General features: G+C 40.2%; 1 protein-coding gene across 5 annotated transcripts; it reads left to right on the top strand.

Annotated features, from left to right (window-relative positions):
- Positions 1 to 1,180: 1,180 nt before the first annotated feature.
- Positions 1,181 to 24,691, top strand: LOC114148239 (interleukin-1 receptor-like 1). Of its 5 annotated transcripts, none has more exons than XM_028023375.1 (13): positions 1,181 to 1,352; positions 2,617 to 2,781; positions 15,599 to 15,694; positions 16,497 to 16,749; positions 17,522 to 17,714; positions 18,214 to 18,385; positions 18,826 to 18,888; positions 19,244 to 19,379; positions 19,469 to 19,620; positions 21,364 to 21,507; positions 22,267 to 22,434; positions 22,694 to 22,974; positions 23,104 to 24,691. In XM_028023375.1, exons 3-13 carry the CDS (start codon positions 15,601 to 15,603, stop codon positions 23,389 to 23,391), a joined length of 1,944 nt encoding a protein of 647 aa, XP_027879176.1. In that variant the 5' UTR covers positions 1,181 to 1,352; positions 2,617 to 2,781; positions 15,599 to 15,600; the 3' UTR covers positions 23,392 to 24,691. The 5 variants fall into 5 exon arrangements, with proteins under 5 accessions (XP_027879176.1, XP_027879177.1, XP_027879178.1 ...); XM_028023376.1 differs by having other exon boundaries at positions 2,547 to 2,781; XM_028023377.1 differs by having other exon boundaries at positions 2,527 to 2,781.

Below are 24,691 nucleotides of genomic sequence, written 5' to 3'. Positions count from 1 at the left end.
CCATTAACACGCTTGCATATAGAGCTTTGTGGCGAACCCTTCAACATTTTGTCAAGATAATAAAAATAACATATTACATAAATCAAATATATAAATGAGTTTACTTTTTCTAACTCAAGTATTCAAATAAAACTTTTAGACAATCTTCTAATTTATCTAAACCCCTCCACATGCTGGCTTGCACGCCGAACCTCCCGACAACTTGCAGGTGTTGTAGCCAGTGGCGCAAAAACGATTTGGGGGATTTATTTTTTATATAGTCAGCATTTTATGTACTTAACAGCTGTTTGTGTATGAAATGATCAATAACAGAGGAACAGCACTGATTAGGCGCCCCCCTCCCATACAGGCAGCTTGGGCAGCGGCTGAGGCGCGTTTTGTTTTCTTTTAAATTTGTAGTAATGCCTCAACAACAGGGAGCTAAAGATGGGGCGCAGAAAAAACTCCGGGGCCCAAAACAGAAAACGGAAGAGGGGGAAAGATAAAGATGTTGGAGAGACGAAGAAAAGCTTTTCAAAGTGGTTGAAAGACAGAAGGTAAGAAATGTCCGTGTATCAACAAGAGAGTTGTAAATATTCAGGTTAGCTTTAGCTAGCCTACAATGATGATGTTCGCATCCACCTCAAAAATATGTAGTTGCGGCCCTGGCTATTAACACAAATGCGTTTTCATGTACGCCACAATAAATGAATCTGTAACCTCACTCAGGGTTCATAGAAATATAGAAATCAAATATTGAATGTAATAATTTACAATGTTTACAAAAGTGTGCACCTTTTATTTTTTTTCACTGCCTCTTCTCGGCAGTTCTTTAGATATTGTGTAGTTCCTCACTTCAACCACAAGAGGTCTCTCCATGCTCTAACACAAACCCAGCGCACTTAAGAAAGAGGACAGGGCCGAGGGAGACCGGGCTCAGAAAAACGCTGGAAAAAAACAGTTCGTCTCGTCCAGCGGGGTGGGAAACGACTCACGCTGGTTATTCTGGCCGCCGTTGCCATGAGTTACACTGTGCTACCGGCAACAAAAAAGAAAATAAAAGAAATAAGTCTTAACATCTGCTGTGTAACAGCAGAGCACGGTGTAAAGTATGAAGGGCATGATCCCAGACTTCTCTCCTCCCAGCTGTTGCTCAACATGTTAGCACATCTGCTGGCTTTCAAAAGATTACTGAAGAGGAAATTGCTTCAGTCTCCACAGAAGAGGAAGTAAGAACCGGGAAGAACTCGACGACTCAGCTTACTTTTTTCTTTTTTCTCCCCCCCCTCCTCTATAAAGATGTTTATAGTGGCTTTTTATGGAACCTGAGGAAGAGAGTATCTTTACAGAGGGACTAACATAACACCAGGCTGGTGAGTTCTACATTTTAAACCACATTGACTGAAGATTGAAGATCCTTGACTCGTCATAACCTCTTACATCAGAAATTGCCATGTGGGACGTCCTTTGCATCTGCCTGCTGCTAGAGCTAATATAAATCTGAGGTTAGATTTCCCTTTGGTTACAAAGCACCAAATTTATTCCAACAATGTTTGCTTGTATTTTTGTAAACCTCAAAAATTCTTGACCTTTAGCACGTCTGCTATTACTGAGGTGTTTTTTTCCCCCCAAATACAAAATAAAACAGAAAAGGGGAAAAAAACGTATGAAAAGAAAAATCACTGCTATGTTTCAAACTTAAGACAATTAGGAGATTTGAGGACAATCTGTGAACTCTTTAATAATAGTTTCCACATTTTGTCACGTTACAGAATCAGAATATACTTTAATCAATCAATCAATCAATTAACCGAACAGTCAGTCAGGTTGATTTGTTTAGCACATTTCAGCAACAAGGCGGTTCAAAGTGCTTTACATCGTGAAATCATAAAAACATATTTACTGATCTCTGAGGGGAAATTACTTTTTTTTTTTTTTTGACAAGGTGCTTTCCAGTGTTAAATATTAGCAAATATAAATATAACAATAGTAATATAAGACGTACAACACAAGTGACAATCGCACGTTTATGTTAATATGACCTAAACATAAATAAATGAATAAAATAAATAGAAATAAGCACAAGTATGTACATGGAAATATGTGGATCTATAAATCAACAACTAAAATATCTGATGCATTTCGACCAAATTTTAAGTGACGGACCAACACAAACCTGTGAAAGAAATGTGGGGAAAGTGGGAGAAAAACAATATGGAGTTTTAAAACAATTTCACAAAGAAACACGTGATGGATATGGAGGGCAAGGAACTTGAAGTCATTAAAAAAAAAAAGACACCCAGCTGTGTGTCAGTATAAATACAGATGTTCAGTGAAGGCCTCAGAGGTTCGTTAAAGAACATTAGAGTAAAACGCACCTTCATGAAAACCAACAAACCCACACTGTAAACAGAAAAGAAAATCAGTTCATTTGTTACAAATAAGCAAATTAAGTTTATCCAAGTAAATACATTAGACTGTCATGTTAAACAAACGTAAATAAAGCAAGTTTGACCAGCTTAATTTTATGACATGTAAGAACTGAAGTTCCGTGTTTGTTGTTTCAGAGAGTTCAGGGAGAAGGTTATGAAGTTTACAGCAGGGTCAGGCTCTAAATCAACATCCCTCGCCTCGCAGGTTCAATCCATCATCTGACTGTGGAAACGCCACGGCACGACCGCAAAGCTGCCAAGACATGACCATCCGCTGAAATATGCCTCCTGGCTAAGGAGCGCACAAACCAGAAAAGCAGCCTAGAGGTCAACGGTAACTCTGGAGGAGCTGCAGAGACGTGCAAGTCAGGTAGGAGAATCTACGGGCAGAAAAACTAGTAGTTGTGCAAAACTGTAGAAAACCCAACTTATTTATTTATTTTTTATTTTAGGGGAGTTTGGCAAGCCGATGTCGTGTTCGCTTTGTCTTTCAAAATGGGATTTTATTTCATCTGACGTTGATCTTCAGATTATTTCTCATTCACATCCTCACCTGTTTAGCTTCTTATTTCGTTGTTTTCGTGATGCGATTTTCCTTGGTTTGCGCCACTCCGCTGAACAACGCTGCGGTCCGGCTGGCGTGGTTCGTGAACTGAAACTAACTCTGACACAAATCTTGTGAAAGAGTGTCGAGAAGAAAGCTGTTGCTGAAAGGAAGCCGAGAGAAAACTCCATCCAGGCGGCACGGCAAACACGAGAAAGAAGAAAGTGGTGTACATGCAAAACAAATAATTCCAGGGCTAAATTCGATTAAAAAAAAATTGGAGGCAAGATTCGAGAATCAATGTTTGAAGGCGCTCTTTAGTCGACCCAAATTAGCTGGAGATATTTTTGAAAAGAAGAATTAGCAAAATTGTGAGTTTCTGAACTGATATCGGCTTACATGGAAGGATTTGCTGATGTACTTTGAGTGAAACGTGATTCTCCAAAGTATTAACTGAGGTGAGGTAATCATAATTTCTCACTACAATATTTGGGTTTTTACTTGTGAAACCTTTTTGGAACCCCTCCATCATTTTTCCTTCAGATTGGTAATTATGCACAGTTTTGTTTTGAATTCATGAAAAAAAAAAAAAAAAAACAGAATGTGGAAAAGTTAAAGGTCATTTTAAAGGCGCCGCAAAGGTGAGCTGGAGTTCATCCCAGACATTTTAGTGGAGTTTAAACAAGAGGCAGAACATTTTTGCCAAAACTTGTATTCAGTTTTTAGTGATGACCAAATAACTAGACTGCTTTGGTAAACAATCATCATCATCAAGTCCAATAAAACATTTCTCAAAGTGCATCAAGGTTTGAACTTTTTTTTAATGTCCAAACTTTAAATTTTAAAATGTGGCTTATCTGAATGCTTGCTTTACCTTTATATATATATATATATATATATATATATATATATATATATATATATATATATATACAGTACAGACCAAAGGTTTGGACACACCTTTTAATTCAATGAGTTTCCTTTATTTTCATGACTATTGACATTGTAGATTCACACTGAAGGTATCAAAACTATGAATAACACATGTGGAAATATGCACTAAACAAAAAAGTGTAAAACAACTGAAAATAGCCCTTATATTCTAGTTTCTTCAAAGTAGCAACCTTTAGCTGTGATTACTGCTTTGCACACTGTGAGGGATTTACCCCCCTCAACAGGTGTTGTTGTTTTTTGTGCTTTATGTATTGTTGCGGGCTGCACAGTGGCGCAGTTGGTAGCACTGTTGCCTTGCAGCAAGAAGGTCCTGGGTTCGATTCCCGGCCGGGGTCTTTCTGCATGGAGTTTGCATGTTCTCCCTGTGCATGCGTGGGTTCTCTCCGGGTACTCCGGCTTCCTCCCACAGTCCAAAAACATGACTGTTAGGTTAATTGGTCTATCTAAATTCTCCCTAGGGGTGTGTGTTGTGTGTGAATGGTTGTTTGTCCTGTATGTCTCTGTGTTGCCCTGCGACAGACTGGCGACCTGTCCAGGGTGTACCCCGCCTCCCGCCTGGAACGTAGCTGGAGATAGGCACCAGCAACCCTCCCGACCCCATTAGGGACAAGGGTGAACAGAAAATGGATGGATGGATGGATGTATTGTTGCTTTATTTAATATTTTGTTTTGATCATCCTCTCTTTCCTTTGAGGTCATGTGTTGCCATGGAGGCGCGCCCATGAACAGTGCTGCCTGGGACCTGGTGTTTCCAATTTACCTTACTGGGAAGGTCCATTGTTTGAGAAGGAGGAGAGATGTTTGTTTTATTTTTTGTTTGGTTCCAGTTTATCTTTGTTTTTGTTAAATTGTTAGTTGTAATTCTGTGAATATTTGTTTAGGAATATTGTTTAGCACAAATGTTTGTTCTTTCGTTACCTGGAAATGTAATTGTTGTCTCCGCCCCTTAATTAGTCCTGGCCATGCTTTAAAAGCCAGGTGGTTTGAATCAGAGGGGCGGCTCCCTCTTGTTTGGAATGTTTGTCAGTTTGAAAATGGTAGCGTAATGTGCAAAGAACTGATAAAGAAAAGATTTAGAGCTGTATGATGGCTGGACTTTGTCTGATTTTGGATCGCAAACCAACACACACACACTGCATTTTCTTGATGAGCTTCAAGAGGTCGTCACCTGAAATGGTTTTCACTTCATAGGTCAACCTGCCCTGTCAGGTTAATAAGTGGAATTTCTTGCCTTATAAATAGTCATGAAAATAAAGAAAACCCATTGAATTAGAAAGGTGTGTCCAAACATTTGGTCTGTACTGTATATACAGTATATATATATATATATATATATATATATATATATACTCAACAAAAATATAAACACAACACTTTTGTTTTTGCTCCCATTTTTCATGAGACGGACTCAAAGATCTAAAATTCATTCCAGATAAACAATATCACCATTTCTTTCAAACGTTGTCCACAAATCTGTCTAAATGTTTGATAGTGAGAACTTCTGCTTTGCTGAGATAATCCATCCCACCTCACAGGTGTGCCACATCAAGATGCTGATCTGACATCATGATTAGTGCACAGGTGTACCTTCTACTGCCCACAATAAAAGGATGGATTATCTCAGCAAAGCAGAAGTGCTCACCATCAAACATTTAGACAGATTTGTGGACAACATTTGAAAGAAATGGTAATATTGTTTATCTGGAATGAATTTTAGATCTTTGAGTCCATCTCATGAAAAATGGGAGCAAAAACAAAAGCGTTGCGTTTATATTTTTGTTGCGTGTATATGTACTGTATATATATATCAGACTTTTTCCAGACATGGAATGAAAAAAAAAACAACCAGTTGAGTTAATTTATATAAAGTATATATATAAAGTTGTTGAATGGAGATTTGGTTTCTTGTCAGCCTCTGCTCATCGTACGCAGATTTTTCTAGAACATGGTATATTTGGATCAGATGACTCATCCATTTGCTCCCAAATAAATAACTTTCGTTGATGATGCATTGCTTTCTTAATCCTTCACACTGTGCACGTGGAAATGGTTGTACTTTCACTGTTGAACATTGCGCAGCGCTCTCCAGATGATTTTCTTTTTTCTTTTTTTTTTGGGAGATTTGCTCAGATGTTTGTAATGATGTGTTGTAATCTTAAATTGAACTGAAGAAAGTTTTTTTTGTTTTTGTCCTGGAGGGAAAAGAAATCTTGTGGATTAATTTTTATATGACTCAGGGGGAAAAAATGAAGTCCAGGCTTTTGCTCACTGTCACTTTGTGGGTCGTGGTTGGTTCACGCTTTCTTTGAACAATGTGACATTTTGCAGTGGGCTGTGAATGACTGAGACTGACTCATAACTAAATGCTCATGTAGGACTACTGTGAAGTTCATAATCCAATGGGGAAACCCGTGGCCCTGTACATTTCTGGCAGACAGCAAGATGTTTGTTTCATGGGAAACCGTACTCTTTTCCTGTCATCTTAAATGTAGACTTTTGCAGTTTATGCAGCACTTAAAGACATGGATGATTGTTCTAAAATGAGCAATATGAAGCAAAGTAAAACTAGAAGAAGCAGCTGAGGATACAGCTGCTAAAGAAATACGATGCTTCTGATGGACAATGTGACTCCAAAAAAAACACCTTTTTTTTTGTCAGCATTCACAACGACAGAATTTTGGCTCCAGTTCTGACCAGCATTTTTTCCCCCCTCTAAATCGTCGTGTCCAGTCCCTCCAAGCAGCTGAGTCAGCAGAATATGCTTCTTTATGTTAGTGGAGCATTCAGTGGTTTCATAAATCTAGTGAATGGAAGCTGCAGAAAGTCTTACTTTACTACAAATATCATGAGAATTTCATGCTGTAATAATGTAACTGCTAAAAATGCATTTACCACTTATCTGATAAAGATGAAGGATAAACATTTATTGATTTATTTTATAATTAAGTTTGTGGATGTCGGCAAGCTTCGTTTATTGAAACAAGAAAAAGAAAACCAGTTTTCCTATGAAAAGCTATTCTTCTTTGAGAAAGTTTATGCTCACAAACAACACCCGGGAGTTACCTTGAGGGTTTGGTTGCTGACTCTGCTAGAGGTTTTGTTCCGTTGCCATGGCATAACGACTGGCGTGTCCTCGTTACTCAACTTCGGGTTGTGTCATGTTATTAGAGGAAAACAATGTTTTGGTGCGTGAGGAGAACGTCGCCTTCTTTCCTTTCTAAAATATCAGCCGTAATTTATGCACAATGAAAAGTCGTATTTTCAGCCCGGGTTATGAAAAGGCAAGTTTCCAGTTTTTGGAACTTGAAAGGATCATAATGAGGGGAGTTATTTTTTTATGTGCAAAAGTAACTGCAGAAGCTAATACTCTTTCATAATTTTTTAATTTTTTTTTTTTGTAACTATTGAGTCCAGGAATTTATTTCCAGTTGCAGTCGTGACACGGTGGCCGCTATCATTTTCTCCAGTTAGGAGAAGCTATTTCTAGGTGAGCTTACGGTCAGTTGTTCACCTGGGGACGGGCATCAGAACGACTTTGTCAGTGTGTTGAAATGCCAAAGGAAGGTGAGCGGAAAGCGTCCAGCCGCAATCCAAACACATCTCTTCCTTCTCTCTGTGTTGTTTCGTCCCGTGGAGGTGGGACCAAGCTGGTGACTAACCGGCTGAGCTGCATGGTGGAGACTCCACTTTGCACGCACGGGTCAGAGGTGAGGCTTCCTCTCTTTGCTCTGGCGTCCCGTGTAAACTCTCTAATCCTTCCTGTGTCTCCCGCCGCCTCGCACGTTGCTTGCTCTTAGGTGAGTCAATGCACTTTGCATGTTTGCTTTGAGCTTAGGGTACAGATTTTTTTATTTTAACTTAGGTTTTTTTAAATTTATTTTTATGCTCTTGTAGGAACTGAATCGCCTAATATAGCTTGCGTAGTCTTATTTGTATAAATAGGACGTCAATAAAACACAGTGTTCAGTGTTGAATATCCGACTGAAGAGCTTTTGAAGTCCAACCTCAAAAGAAATCTCACTTCCTTTCTCTTCCTGTCGCAGATGGAGAAACTGTAGTAAGGGTAACTATTCTTAAGCAACGTATAGCAAATGTTCTATTATGAAGCATGTATAGAAAGGCATGATGCAACACCTTAAACCTGTGTTTACCAGAGACTGGTTTGGAATTACTAATTAATAGTGTCGGGATTTTATTGTCCTCCCTGTTTGCTCTTCTATCTACATTTATTTCTGCAGTTGCAATAATCACTGCTTCTGGTTACGACATGGTTAGCCACTTCATGCATTGGAACAAGTAAAGTTGTTGTTCAGTAAACCACCAGTGGGTTTCATGGAAGACTAAACTCTGAGCTGAGGTCAAAACCAGTCTATATTGGCACATTCCCCATTTTCTTCCCCCTCTCCCAAGTCACGGAGCTTCGTGTATCTTGATTTGAACATTGTTTCTTCTTGATGCTGTTTGCTTTGTTAACATCTAGCCTTGTCAAAGCACACTTTGTTCTGTTGCACCGCAGCTACTGTTGAAAGAGGTGTGATAAATCAGGCTGCCAGAAATCTCTCGGAGCATCTCGCCACAAACCAAAGCAGAAGATCTTCACTGCAAGAATACGAGACCTGCTTTTGCATCATAGAAAGTTTCTCTCCGTCTTGCCCTATGTCATGTTGATCCGCAGTTCTCATGCCACGCTGCGCCAGAGGTAACTCCCGTTGTGTTGCTTCTTTAGTGCAAAATGAGTCATGGATTTTGACAGCCTCCCACGGCCTGTAACTCATTAATCTCAGTTACAGAGATTACAGTAATTGCACTTAGAAAAGCCATTATAGTTCGTGTCATTCTTATGTTTTTTTCGCTGAAACGATTGTATTTTGACGCCCCTGGGATGAGCTGCTCCTTCCTTCCACCCCAACTCTGCATCTTTGGTTGAGAGATCTTTTCTCAGGCGTGGCTAAAAATAGAACGGGGTTCAGACCTCGCTCTCTGACAAAGAGAAGCACGTCCAGTTCTCATCCTGAGCACGCAGGGCTTTCCAAAACAGAAAGCGAACCCAAATGTGAGAAACGCTCGAAGATGCGAACAGAAACGACAAACCCGACACCGCCAAACCGCAGCCGGCAGATGAGAGGAGGGGGCGGACATTTTTAACAATGAAGAACATGGAGCATGTGTGATATTTGTCTATCAGAAAGAGAGAAATTAAACATTTTTACAAGAAATAAAAACTTCCTAAATATCGGAAATGTTACCAAACATAATCCCTCAGTCATTTACAGTGGAAGGGCGAGTACAGAGTCTGTGTTGCCTTGTAATGAGTTGGCAACCTGCCTCAGCTATTGACCACTATGGACTCTTTAATGGATGGTTGGAGAACTCGTCACTTTTAGGAACTTCTGGACCAGCTAAAAACATTTCAAAAACTTGCAAGTGGACCTTTTTTGAAACAGTTTCATAACCTACAGGAAAGATGAATCCATCCATCAATATTTGTCAATATTGTCCTTACAAGGCAGTGCCTATCTCCAGTGGTCAGTGGGCAACACCCTGTACAGTTCATCAGTCTTCAAAAGGGCAACAGAGACAAACAGGACAACCACGTGCACACTCTCAATTTAGATAGCAACGAGTCGTGTTTTAGAGGACGCTGACGTACCCAGAGAGAATCTACCCATGCACAAGCAAACTCCATCCAGAAAGACCCCAGACCACAAGTCGCACTCAGGACCTTCTTGCTGCAAGGGACGAGTGATTGGGGGGAACAAACCTCACAAACTGATCAACACGTTCAAACTGTTATAAGAGCAAGGAATTTTTTTTATTTTTATTTTTGAAAAGGAAAAGACTTGCAGAAGTCTGAAGAAATACGTCTATTGATGCCTGAACGTGGTTGAAAGGTCGTTGAGGTTGATCAAACAGCCCACTCAAGCCTGTCTTTGTTTCGTTTTCAAGGCATATGACTTTGTGGTGCTGCAGGCCGTTAAGGACACTAATTCTACAAGGAAAAAGAAAAAGGGTGGGGATGGATATGCTGCTCCCAAAAGTCAGGAATGGCGCCCTGGACGACTGCGTTGGGGACTAATACAGCTGCATGCAGCCCCGGCTACCTTAGTCTAATTTGGCTCAAAAGTACCTCTTAACTGGAGTGGATATGTTGTACATGGTCATTCATTTTACTTGACTTTTCTCCTTTGTCTTTATCAGCTGCTACAGGTGAACTCCTTCTTCCTTTCAGGCAGCCTATGACAGCAGGTGGAGTAGTAGCAAACTGACCTACTTGCATAGGCGTCTGCAGTCATTTCAGGTATTAGCAGCTGTTGATCTCTCTGGTCAGGAATGACAGAGCTTGATGAACAGACTTGCAGTGGGAACTCTACACCCATTCAGGGCGTGTGTCAGTCAACGGAGCAAGTTGGGACTTGCCTCGCAGGCTCAGTGCATGAACCAAAGATCGAGGTTTCAATTCCCCTTTGTCATTCGAAATCAAATCATTCTCCCTTTAGCACAAATTTCACATTTTTGCTTAGCTTGCCATTTCTTTCTAGTAATATCAGGAATGGGAACTAAATTAGCTGATGTGAACCTCACCCAAAAACTCCTTCTCCTAAGCTAACCTTTTTAAATCAGCAACTAATTTTTCCTGCGTCGCGACGCAAGTCAACGCGTTCGAGCTCGACGTTTCACATACGCAGATTTTGTCGGGTGTTTGGCTAGTGGAGGGCAAGCGATTGTGCAAACCATAAGAACTTTTAAACAATCGTGTTAAGTAAAGACAGATTAGTGCACCTTATATCCAGAGTTACATTCAGAGAAATTGATTTGCAGGTGAAACTGAGGTTGCATCACCGACGTACCTGTGGAAGACATGAAGCACTCCCAGTGAGACAAACTGTATAACAGAAAAGCAGCATGGCTTAAAACACATATATTTTTGGTTTGTATGCTAACTTATTGTCTGACAGTTACTCTTGGTAGAAATGATTTGCATGTTTTGGCCTCGATGTGTGATTCACACAGGAAGATCATTGGTGGTACACCACCTCCAACGTCACTTCAGGGTGCCAGTCAGCTTCTTTGTAAATAACCATCAAATGCAAACATGGTGACGGCTTGTAGGTTCATAAATTAGTGTTTCTGTTATGAAACTGCATTTGTTTTCATACAGTAAGACTGACTGTAGCTTCAGCCAACAGGGCCAACTAATCTGGGTTCATACTGAACAAAGACACAGGAAATTGAACTGTGTCTTTGTTAACTGTGTAACATTTTTATAAGAAAACGTTACCTTCTTATAAAAATTAGACAAAAGCTCAGTTCAGAGAGCCATCCCTTTAATTCACAGACAACTGAGGTTTGGAATGATGTGAACATGAGAACCACTGGCCTTTGTAACGTTCATATTTAATTAGCCAGTAAAAATTTAATGTGTGTCTTTGCCGTCTTCTCTTTATTCCCTTCTGACTTGTCAGGAATCTTAAGCGCTTTGTTCCATCAAATCAACCACGTCTCTGTCTCATTATGAGTAACACTAGACTCATTCCTAATTTCAGATTGGATTTCTCAGCTTGCGAACATGACGCGGTATTGACTGCGAAGCCCTTGACATCACATGTTTACGAGCCTGCAGGTTCCCTGCGTGTCGTCTGGACCTTGGACCTGTTGTTCACTCCTGGGCCCCGAGTGTTGAAACGGCCGTGTCACAAACAGATGGACAAAGTTTGCGTGACTGAGCAGGACGGCTCCCCCCCCTGCCAGCACTTGACTGAAGGCAAACAGAAATAAACACCTTTGCCGTCGCGAAATCACACGTTGCACAAATTTGTTCCGTTAGAGAGGCCCGTTACCCAACAGCGTCGCTCGCTGCGGTTTCTGCCTCGCAAGCACTTTCCGGACATGTTGCTGCTTTGCTCCGGAGAACGAATGACTTTGTTTTGTTAGGAGCAGAAAAGTTTGTTCCGGGAAGCAGTCAGAGTTTTGTGTTATCGCCTCAATAAAATGAAGATGAATTTTCCAGTTTCCGGGCAGCCACCGCTCCTCCTCTCTGACAAGGACAAACAGAGAAATCACTTTATCGCTCCCTCAACCTCTCCACCATCTCCACTAGCGATGGTAACGCGGGGCTTTGTTTGCTTGAGAGATTAAGAGGAACCTGATAAAAAAAAAAAAAAAAAAAAGCTTTGCTCGCTTTTAATCCAAGGTCTAGAAAATTTAATTTTCAGTTTTAAAATGATTTTCAGTGAAGCCTTTTATTTATTTTTAATTTTTGGTTTTTGTTAATTTTTCAAAACTTTGATTCATTCCACAGTTAGCTACTGACACAATGGAAGAGGATTAGGGCCACTAATATAATAATAATAATAATAATAATAATAATAATAATTTAAAAAAAGGATTTTTACATTTTTCTCAGAATTTTAACTTGTTTTCTCATAATTCTGACTTTTGATCTCAGAAGATTAAAGTAAAAAAAATCTAATAAAAAAAAAAGTCAGAATTCTGAGGGGATAAAAATCCAAAATTCTGAATTCTGACTTTTTTCCCCCCTCTCTGAATTACCGTATGTCTTTTGATCTCAGAAGATTAAACAAGTCCCTCGAATAATAAAAAAAAAAGTCAGAATGCTGAGAAAAAATGTCAATTATTTTCCCCCCACTGGCACTGACCCTCTTCTGTATGTCACAGCTAACTCTCTTTTTTAAATAAAGCATCAACAAAACAATTTCCTCTTTCATGAGAGTCATCCATCTCCATCCACTCGCCCTCCAGCAGGACGACCTGCTGAACTCCTCCTGACTTCCTCTCTTGTGTTGCTTTGTCTAAGCTTGTCCCAGATTTAAACTATGTTCGACATGCTTTGACTCTGCAGCGATTCTGGATGGTTACGCAAAATTCTTAGTCATTCAAGTCAGAGTAATCCCAGGTGCTTGAACAGAGAACAGAGGGACTTCTTCTCTGCTGAAATCTCTGACTTATCTGACTTGCGATCAGAGCTGTAAATTAGTATCCAACTTTTAAAAACCAAAACAGCTCCAGACGTGTCGGGTCTGAAATGGGTTTTAAATCGTCAGGCTGATTTTACTGGTGCAGCTGGTGGAGCTGTTGCCTGGCAGCAGGAAGGTCACGGTTTCAAATCCCGGCTTGGAGTCTTTCAGCGTGGAGTTTGCATGTTCTCCCCTTACAATCCGTCTTTTGGGGAAAAAAGCTTAGCATCTCAGGTAAATTTCAACTTTATAAACTCTTGGGCTGCGTCACGGATCTTACAAATTTACTTTTGTATTCAGGTTTCCTACGATCTTGCTTTTGTAGGATGCTTTATATATGTTGATAACTGTTTATTTTTATTATCCCTCCATCCATTTTTTACCACCCTTGTCCCTAGTGGGGTCAGGAGGGCTTCTGGTGTCTATCTCCAGCTAACGTTTCGGACGAGAGGCGGGGTTCACCCTGGACAGGACGCCAGTCTGTCGCATTTATTTTTATTAATTTCGTTTTTTTCTAAAAGTCTCTTCAGTGAGAAATAAAAAAAAACATTTTATTTATTGTCTTTGTAGTATTAAGTAGAAGAGAAGCACCTGATTTTTAGATATTATTTGTTCATTTACTGCTGCAGCCACTAGTCGTCCTGGTTTTAGTGAAATATATAGCTGCATTACGAATTGCAAATAGCAAAAAGTAAAAAAAAAAGCTTATTACATGATTAATTCGGACTTTCTGTGTCTAAAGAAAAATAAATGCAGCATGATCAGAAGTGAAGGTTAGAAAAAAAAGAGAAGAATGCATTTCTCCAAATCTGAACGGTTGTGTGAATATTAGATATTTTTAATTCCAGCTCGAGGATTTTTCTTTCCTGGCTTTGAATTCAGCAGGAACATCAGGGGGACGTGCATCACACACGCCTCTTTCAGAAATATCATCATATCCGTGTAGATTAGATCTCTACGATATTGTTGTGAAACTACAATTGAGAGTTTGAACCGTCCCAAAGGCCCAGTCATAATACAGACACACGACTGTGCCTGAAACCCCTTTTGTCAACTGATTCAACACTGTTAGTCAAAACTGAAGCCCAGTCGTTGCTTTGGAGACGGAATAGCGACTGTGCAGTCAGTCACACGTTTGGTGAAAGATGTGGTTAGATAAAAATCACTCTCCGTGGGAAAGTCTGTGGTGTTAGCAACATATGCAACCGACGACAATTTAATTGTTCATGTCGATTCTTTTTTTCTTCTTCTTCTTTAAATCCAGAGAACGATGATGGTGACGCCGCATCTGTCTTCAGATGCAGATCAGGCTGCACCTGTCACAACTGTTTGACACGCAAGCAGCAGGAAGAGCTTTAAAAGAAAAAAAAAAAGTGTCATTTCTGTATCCATGGTAACCAGCACCCGAACTGCTCGTTAATGCATTGCCAGTTTGTGTTTCAGCGCTGAGACGCTCCAAACATTATGTGGCACCAAGTGTCCTTCCCCCCGACGGACGGGGACGTCGCTATGGAGACAGTCAAAAACAAAAACACAGCCGTTTCCCATTTGAAGCTGAACATGCTCTGCGTGAACATGGAGGTGTAAATGATCTACGGTGTTGTGTAGAGGATGAATACTGTAAAGCAAAGCGCAGGCATTGCTGTTTAATTTAGGCAGGAACAGGAAGTCACACTCAGCTAACAGGTGTGCTGTGCCGCCTCCGCGTTTTTGGCGCTTCACTCGACCGGCTGCATTTTTAAAAAACAACCTTTATGTTACGTTTAAAAGTTGTTCTAATCTCCGTCAAACACTGCAGAAAATTAATTGTGTTGTAGCGCATTCAGGTAAACATAAATGTACTTCTCTGAAGAAAGAGAGGAAGCAAGTTAGTATGGGTCGACATAATCCAGATTTTTACTTCATGTTATTTTTTTAAAAAAAAGATTGGCAATAATAGATGTTGATGGGTTTTTTCCTGGCCACGTGAAAGGAAGGAAATCCTGCCAAAACAACTAATGTAACAACCAGAACATGGAGGAAATGTACTTAACTTGCTTAACAGCTTGCTTAACACACCTTAAGTAGAAAACATATCAGAATTTCCTGCCATTTTACTCTGAAAATGCTTTCCCCCTCTTGACATGGTTATTAAAACTTCTAACATGAGCTCATGTATATTTGCACAGTTTTATTTGACTGAGGACATAAAATATGAAGGTGTGGAGGGGGGAAAAAAAGTCATTACAATCTTCAAGATAAACCCAGCAGGAAGAACAGTTCTTGGCATTAAATTTAGCCTTGTTTTCACTTTTGACAGTCTGACCTTAGCATTAGCTCTTTATTTTTTAAAGAAATACAAGCCTAAGCACAGAACATAATACCTTCAACAGTGAGGGAGGCTGGGTCATTTTTTCTTTCTTTTTTGGGTTAATTTAGTCATCAGATACTGAGAATGGCGTCTCCATGGACACCAGACCTGCTCCTGGTTTGCAAGCGTTACTCAGCGTTTTTCAGCAGTTTCTGCAGTCACTCCTCCGTGTCTGTATCTGTGGTTGAGGAGCAGAGGGTGGGAGAATGGGGAAGGAAGGAGCAGAGAGAGGAAGAGAAACATGTGCTATGAAAATCTTTACACTGGAGGTTTGTGTCAGAGACCCACTGGCTGGCACAACATGTTCAGGTTGCTGCTGTAATCCATAAGACACAGTCATTTATGTGTTTCCGTTTATTTTCAGCAATGGGCCCGAGTTCATCGCCAGAAAGCTTTCTGATGTTCCTCTGGATTTCAGGGATCTGTGGTGGACTGGCCCAGGCTGAGCTCATGAAAAAAGGTTGGTTTTGTTTTCTATCTTGACGTAAATGTACAAAAATACCATGTGTCTTTTGAAAGAAAAAAAAAGACAATGAGCTGTTGTTTTGTAATGTTACTTATTAAATTACAAGTATGATATTTCACATGGTTTTGCTTAGTCAACAGCCTCCACTCGTCATATGCAAGCATTTTACTGCCCTCTTGTGGACAAAAATGTCCCACCCGTCTCACAAAAGCCAATAAAATGATGGATCAGTGACGTTTTTATTGAAGCATGTCAAAAAGTTGTTATATCTTTTTCAATAATATAGGAAAACTCTTTATTGCCATTACAGCAGTCAAACCTTGTAGTCTTATAGTTTCAGCTTTTTGCAGGTTTCATTTTTGGTTATCGATTTTTGAGGCTGGAAGATCTCCTTACCATCACCCTAATCTTTTGATCCCTTCAGATATTTTCTATCAGATTAAAGTTGGGACTCTGACTGGAACACAGTTTTTAAATATACACCTAATCAAGGCAACTGCAGCATTGCTTTGAAATAAAGTGGACAGAAAGGATGTTTCTGCTCTGTTGCTCACAAACAATGACAAGTGTGTTTAAAACAAGCATGTTTAAAGTTATAGTTGATGAAGTTTGAATCATACCTGACAGCTAAAAATGAACGTTAACAGGGACATCCACAGTCATTCGTTTGAATTGAAAGTGACATCACACATTTAAATTTACAGCAGCTTTCTGATGAACGGACACGATGTGAAGCTAATTTTAGCAGCTAAGTTTGACAGCAAGTTGAGAATTAATAATGTGACATGCGTTGCAGATAACTGCACCAACTATGAGCTCCTGTTTGAACGGGTGTTCTCTGTCCCCGGGGACGCGGCCATGCTGAACAGCACCCTGCTGTCTCCGGACGTCTTTGACTTCACCGCCGTCCCGTTCAACATCACCTGGTTCAGCGCAAAGACGGGACAGGAGATGAGAAATGAGGCGGGTCGGATTCTGGTGCTCCAGGAGACGCTTTGGTTCCTCAACACCACGATGGACGACGATGGGGAATACCTCGCCATAGTGCGGTAAGAGACTGTCTGAAGGCAAAGTCATTACAACAGAGCAAAGGCTTTTGTAAAGGCTTCTATTTAGGCTACTTCTTGTTAGAAAACTGATATCCATTGCAGGGTCTTTCTACATTATCTACACCAAGTAAAGACATTTGCATCTTTTTTCCTCTCACTGTTTGAAGTGAAATAAGACAAAACCGCTCTTGTTTTAGATTAGTTGCTACTAGCAAAATTATTTCTACTTGCTAAATGCCACACAGTCAGAAGTTTACGCACATTTCCATTATTTGGTGGCATTGCCTTTGAATGGTACGACTTGCATCAAACCTTTTGGGTTTCCTTCCATAAGCTTCTAACAATAGTTTGCCGGAGTTCTGGCCCATTCCTTCTGACGGGAACTGAGTCAGGCCTGTTCAGATTTGCCCACAACTTCTCCCAAGGACTGAGGTCAAGGCTTTGTGATGGTCACACCACAAAGAGTTGGTTGTCTTTCAGCCACTTTGTAACCACCTTGGTCCTATGCTTAGGGTCATTGTCCATTTGGAAGACCAATCTGTGCCCAAACTTTAACTTCCCGGTTCATGTCTTTAGACGTTGCTTCAGTATTTCTGCATAATGTTCCTTCCTCTATTTTATGAAGCGCACCAGTCCCTCCTGCAGCAAAAACAGCATCACGCTGTGATTATGCCACCCTACGATTAACTCAGACATGAGAAATAAATAATAAAGAGACAGTAATCATTCTGAATGTAAACTTCAAACCTCATTGCATTGTCTTTCCATGCAGAACTCCTTCTCAGTGCTACATGCAGTCCACTATACTGGTGATAACTCTGCCAAAGGACGGAGAGTGTGGAAGGCCACTGAAAGCATATACACCTCTCACAAAAGGCACGGCTGATAAAGTGAACTGCCTTCTGGGGGGTTATGTTGCGAAACTGGACAGCTACGGCATCAGCTCCTCTGTCAAGTGGTACAAAGTGAGTAACATCCAATTCTTCATAGGCCAGATCTACATGAACACGGCAAAGTCAGTGGACCACAACTTGTTTTCTAGCTTTTCTCCGTTATTGTTGTGAAACAATTTTCTATACAGTCAGTCAAGAGAATTTCTACAAGACTTGGTGGAATAAAAAGCTTCCCCTCTTTTCCTTATGAAGATGTGTCGAATGCCTTCCTAGATATGTCTAAGTTCAACTTTCTGCATGTGAAGATTTTTTTATATGCACCTGGTTTCATGCTGATGAGTTGTCTGCAGCAGTTTCCTCTCAACAGAACTGCAGCTCAGGAAAATCACACCTGTCCCTTTAGGAACACAGTATAAAACGAGATAAAAACTTGTCCTCCACCCTTAAAAAAGAAGGATAATCATAGCCTTTTTTTTATTATTATTATTATTATTATTGTCAAGTCATTAAATCATATTGGGTCCTTGTAGAGTGGATCTTCTGTAAATCATTTTTTGTTCACCCAACTCAGGGCTGTGATCCCGTACTGGAGGACTCAGGCAGCCAAACCATCCAGGACAGGAACAAGCTGGCCTTCCACAGCGTGAAAACTGAAGACGACGGCATTTATACCTGCACTCTGACCTTTACCCTTGATGGGGTGACAGTAACCGTGTCGGAGACCACCGAAGCAAAGGTCAATGGTCAGTTCAGATCATACTATATTTATACACACCAGCAAAAATGACTCATACGACCTACTTTCGAAGCGTCTGGTTAAATATTTCAAAAGTAGGTTTTGGACTCGTTTGCTTTTGTATGACCTCGTTCTAGTTCATTCCTTCTGTTAGTTTGGATTCTTATTTCAGGTGTTGGATTTACTTTGGTAGAGTTTCTGTTCAGGTTTCCCTCCAGTGTCAGTCTGTCATTCACTCTTCTTTTCTATTATGGCGGCTCGTAAGCAACGTTAAGGTACATACTGCCACCTACTGTGCATGAGTGTGTAACAACACTACCATTACATTCTGTTTTTTAAATGATGCCAAGAATGGCAGAATTCAATTGCCTTGACCAAGCAAACAAAAGAGATGATCAAATAGCAAAAAAAAACAAAATCATGCTATTTTTTTATCTCTCTTTTCAGATAACTACTTCCTCGTTCCACAAGTTCATGAGCCGGAAAAGGAAATTATCAAGGAGGCCATAGGTGAGGTCTCCCCTTGGACATGTTTTGCTTTTATAAATATGCCTGCCTGTTTGAAATATTTACAGTTTTTCACCAATACAGTCTGATGTGTTTTAAATGTCCAAGCAATGTTCTTATCAGACGTACAAAGCTTGCTCGAACATATCTAGTGTATTTTACAAAAGCATAAATACATGCAGATTTGTTTAGTACAGTTAATTCAACTGGTTTGCTCATCATCTTTAAAGACATCAACATACTGAACAAGACATGCCAAATAATATCAAATAAAAAAAAAAGACAAAATTCAAATAAATCAGTGATTTAGCTCAGTAAGCACACTCAGGCTGAAGAATTTCTTCCTTCTTGCTTTCAGGGTCAAATTTCACAAAGAGGTGTCTGGTGTTTGTGCCCGGTTCTGGGACGCCGTCCGTTGAAGTCATTTGGTTGGTCGAAAAAAAGGTCATGTTTGATTCTGAGCCGTCTGAACGCGTCTACACATCAAATCTGCGGTTGGTACATTTAGATTAACTTCTGCTAGTGGAAAAAAATGATGCCGCCTTTTAAGGCCGACGCTTTCAACGATTTGACTTTTTAACAGTTCGTGGACCCAAGATGAACCAAAGGGTGTGTGGTTAGAACGGCTGCTTCTCTTCGCCGAACTGAAGGACGAGGATTTTTACCTCAACTACACCTGCAGGGTCTTCAGTTCCAGAGGCTATCCGGACGGATATTTTACTTTGTTACCAACTGGTAAGGCTTGTGGGCATTAGGGGTGTAGCTATACAATAATCTCATGATACGATACGATATGCAATATTCTGATCACGATACAATATGTATCACAATATTTGGCAAACAATGCAATTCGACAAGGAGAATCTGAACACTTTTTAATGATTCCTCCTTTTAACAAACCTTCGATTACTGGTTCAATCCCATCCAGTGCTTCCGTCTTTAAAGGGTATTGTTTTACTCTAGGTCTCCAGCTAGATTTTGCTTTTATTTGCACTGGGGGAATTGACCCAAGTAATCCAACATCAGAGGGACCTTTTGTCCACATGTGTTCTGGAAGCTTAGCTAATTCAGCTTCTTCTTTTTCTGTCAAAAATATGTTCATGTGTGTTCAAATGCATGAACTTGAGCTGTCCCTGTAACTACTTCACAAAGTGACTGTTTCCAAACATCACAGCTGGGGCTGTAGCTCCAACCATCTTCACCTTCTTTGAGTATTATCATTTTATTCTTACTTTAGTTCACATTCAGCCTATAGATCATTGTGATTTTCTGTTTAAAGCGTTCTCTTCCTTACGTGTGTATGGAGGTCACTACTGTCTGTTCAACTTTACGCACCTCCTAATTTAGTAACTACCTGTGAACAGTCGTATTTTGTTTTATTGACAGTATTGACCGAGATTTGAACCGGGCTCAGACCTTTGATCAGATATCACATCTGGAACTGGGTTGTTAGATGTTTGGGTTAGAAGCTTTACGACCTCTGTTGTTTTTCCTGACTGCCCCCTTTCCTGTTTTTCTTTGACAATAAAAACAGGAGCTCATGTGAGAGCAGATCAGAACGCTCTGTAGAACTGATCGGAGGAGAAGTTTGGCAGAGCCTTCCCTTTTGCAAAAGCTCCACGTAAAATTCATATACGTTGTCTGTGGTTCTTTCTTTTATTTAGGTTCGAAAGGAAAATACCTATCAGATACGATTCGATTCACTAATTCGAAAGGACAGAGTGATTTTAGTGACATTTTGTGTTCCATAGTCTTGGATTTAATTATCTGAAAACTGATTAAAAGCACCAACTACACAATACCTGACTGATTGGACAGAGTCTAGCAATCTACAGCTGGACAAAATGAACCGAAAATGCAGTGAGAAAATTAGTTTCGGTCATTTAATTCATGTGGATTTGACATAAAACTCAAAGTTTCCACAGTGATCCAGGAGCTGAGTGGGGAGATTATCAGCCTCTGTAAACGCTCAATATGCAAATGATTGCACTTATGTTTTTCTTTTGGACATACTGTGGCTGCATTTTGGAGCATTTGGCTCCAGGAGTTAGCCGTGGCTGAAAGCTGTTTACTACCAGCTGCTCTACTCCTTGCAGATCTATAATATATTGTGGTGCTGAGCCGTTCGGTGATTTATAAATTAACAATATTTTAAAGTCTGTTCTCTGAACTACAGGGAGCCCGTGTTAGGACTGTAGAACTGGGTTGATGTGCTCTATCTTCCTGGTTTTAGTCAGAACGTGAGCAGCAGCGTTGATATTGAGATTTTGCAGCAGATTTGATCATTTTTCAGGATTTTATTTTTTTTTCTTTTTATAAAATTTAAGTTGGGGGAAATCTTCTTTTTTTCAATTCAATAATTGGAAAACCTTTACAAAACAAATTTATAAGCAAAGTCTGTTTAACTACGCAGCTAAAAACTAAGTATTCCCAATGTAAATTGATTTTGCTCTGATATGAGATTTCTTATTTCCACAGATCCGAACATCATCCTTCCCATCGGATTAGTGTTTGGTGGAATGACTATTCTCTTCGTCGTCAGCGTCGCCGTCTACTACGTCTTCAGGATAGACATTGTGCTGTGCTTCAGGAGAGCGTTTCCAGTCCTTTACACAAACAAAGGTAACACTTTACGTCAGAGGTGGAGCTAAAATGTGCTGTGGATATTACAACACCATCACTGGAAATAAAGTGGAAACATCTGGTTAGCAGCCTCTTCCTTACGGCAGCTATAGAATACAGTAGCACGCAAAAATCCAAAGCCACAGAATCTCCCATTTTTTATCTCACATTGGAGCACATCTTTACAGAAGCACACAAACCACAGGACTGCAGCTGCACTCTTTCAAATAAAATGTCACCCACCAACGTGAAAAACTGCTGGCCTTTGTTTGATATATTCTGTTTAACTTGGAACATTAGTGTTTCAGTAGGTTATGATTTTGACTAAGATGTACTCAAAATTGAGTTCCTAGTAAATTAACATTTTCTCACTTTGTCCAGTTCATAATAAAAAACAGAATGCCTGATTATAATTACCACTATAGAAAAGAAATAAATGGATTGTTTTTGTTGTGGGCTGCACAGTGGAACAGCAGGTGGCACTGTTGCCCTGTACCAAGCAGGTGCAGAGTTAAATTCCTGCCATGGTTTTTTTTCTGAATGGAGTGTGCATGTTCTTCTCATTCATGTTCTCTCTGTGCTTCCGCCCTTAATTCAAAGCATTCATTTTAGGTTAATTCGTCCCTGTAAATTTCATTTGTGCGTTCGTGTTTCTTTGTTGTTGTTGTTTTTTTCATTTTCTGGAGCCATTGTTGTTTGACTTTGTCCAATTTTGTCTGATGCAGACAAAATTGTCAACTAATTCAAATTTATTTTTAGATCTTGATGGCAAGCTGTATGATGCCTATGTGGCTTACCCCAGTCCTGGTGCCTTTGGGTTCAGTGAGGAGGTGGAGAAGTTCGCCCTGCAGACATTGCCTGAAGTGTTGGAACAGGCCTGTGGCTACAAACTGTTCATAGCGGGCCGTGACTGCCTGCCGGGGCAGGGTAAGTCTCCCACATGGGAAAGTTAGCTTCATAAGCTCATTTAGCACTGGTGTGAAACTTCAGTCTGAAGGCAAACATTCTGAGAGTTATGGAAGAGTGGCAAAAAAAAGTAATTTTTGGAAGAAAAAAAAAAGCCAGAAAGAAGTTTGCTACTCATGTGTTTGATGTGAAGTTTGACATGTTAAATAATGCCCCAAAAATCAACTCAATATCATTTTTATTGATGACGACTTTCTCTATGCTTTCTGTCTTCCTGCAGCCGTCGTGGACTCTGTGGACGAGAACCTTCAGGCTAGTCGTCGGGTTCTCCTGCTCTACACCGCTTCCACTTTCATCAAAAAGAGGCACACGAGCAGCACCAGCAGTAACAACAACAATATTACGAAGGTTGGCGAGGAGGCTGATCAAATCCAAAGTGGGACCAGTGAGGGCAATGGCGGCGTGGGTTTTGGTGGTGACGACAAGGCGTTTTCGGACACAAGGCAGCATCTGGAATGTGTGGCATCCATGAACAGAGCGCTGCTGGAGGGCTCCTTAAAGGTAAGACAGAGAAATGTCATTATATAGCCACAGAAAGTCACACAATTCAGCCGATAAGCAACTCTTACTCATGTTGAGGTCTCCCAGTGTCCTCAACAAAGAGGTTCTAATGGAGTTCTGTCCTCTCAGGTCATTCTGGTGGAACTGGAGGAGATCACCCCGGCCCAGCTGGCCCTCTTCCCTGAGTCGGTTCGCCACCTGAGGAAGAAACAGGGCGCCGTGTGCTGGTGGAAGGTTCTCCAAACCCGGCAACAATGGAGGACATGGAGAGAGGACGAGGAAAGACGTGGAAAGGACTCACAAGTGTCACCATCCCTCTCTCCTCGCTCCAGGTTTTGGAAAGAAATTAGGTATCATATGCCAGTTAGAGGCAAGAGGGCAGTTTATCCAGAGAAAACTGCCTTGTTGAACATATGACCCAAACGGTCAGAGGACATTCATGCCACTTCTTGCCAGTTAAGGCTCCAGTGTTGTGCAACATATAGTGAAATCGAAGAAACCTCAAAACCATCTGATGTGTACAGCATGACAGCCATTCCTGAAAACAAGTGTTGGAATTATTTTCTAAGTGTTTATGTAAATTAGTGTAAATACAGTTGTAAAAGTTATGGAAATATTTGTACATATTTGGTCTTGTTTTTAAGGTTGTATAGAGAAAATGAAAGCTGTGAGTTTTTTTGCGGACTAAAAATGGAAATATAAACCATTTGCAAAACAGTGAAATGATTCTCCATCAAACCTTTTTATACATATTTTGGCATTAAACATTGTTTTAAAGGTTTTTAAATAAAAGAGAAGTTTATCAAAACTAAACACGACAATTACTCCCTTGTTAACTTGATTGTGGATAAAGATATGAAAGCGAGCTTCATTCTGTAGTGTATATTTTTGAGTATACAGTAGTTTAGTAATCTTGCAAGGCTTATTGACTATGACACCAATACCAAAGTCATGTGGTTCCCAATTAATGGGGTTTAATACGATCTACGTTAAAGAAGGAAGCTTGCATCGCAAAAGGTTTATTTAAACTGTGGAGTGTAAAGTTGTCTAAAATGACTGATCCACAATATTTCCAGACATTTATGATGTTTTCACACCTGATAGTCTGGTAGACTCACTTCGATTGGGGACCAAAATCACGGCATTTGTTACCTTTTCAGCTGGAGCGATTCACTTTCGCACTGCACTGCCAAACAAACCAAACTTTGAAAAACCTATTACACCCCCTCGCTAGTGGTGGCGCTGTAACAAGAACCATTTGAATGACACAGGCTCAAAAGTATACAGATCTGGTTATCTGGTTGAATCAACTTAAAACAAAATAGATACCCATAGATATCTCAAGTGGTTTCTAGGATATTTTTGTAATACCAGATATCAGGTGGAATCTACCAAAAAAATTGCTTTTTTATTTTATTTTCCAAAAATCAACCTTCTTCCACAACCATTCCAGGCCTCAAACCTAAATCAGAAAGTCTGTGGGATGAGCTGAACAGAGCAGAGGATAATTAAAGATGATCTAAATACATTGTGCAAAAATGGTCAAATAATTTCAAGTTTGGAAAATGTCATAAATTAGGGCAGGGGTGTCCAAAGTCGGTCTTGGAGGGCCGACATTCTGCATGTTTTAGTTCTCTCCCTAAAACAGAACTGTTTTGTATGTTTATGAATAAACATAAACATATGTTTATGTATGAATAAATGTAGTCCATTATCA

This window comes from Xiphophorus couchianus, chromosome 7 (genome assembly GCF_001444195.1).
Source record: "Xiphophorus couchianus chromosome 7, X_couchianus-1.0, whole genome shotgun sequence".
Lineage (NCBI taxonomy): Eukaryota > Metazoa > Chordata > Actinopteri > Cyprinodontiformes > Poeciliidae > Xiphophorus > Xiphophorus couchianus.
This window is presented reverse-complemented; position numbering and strand designations above follow the sequence as displayed.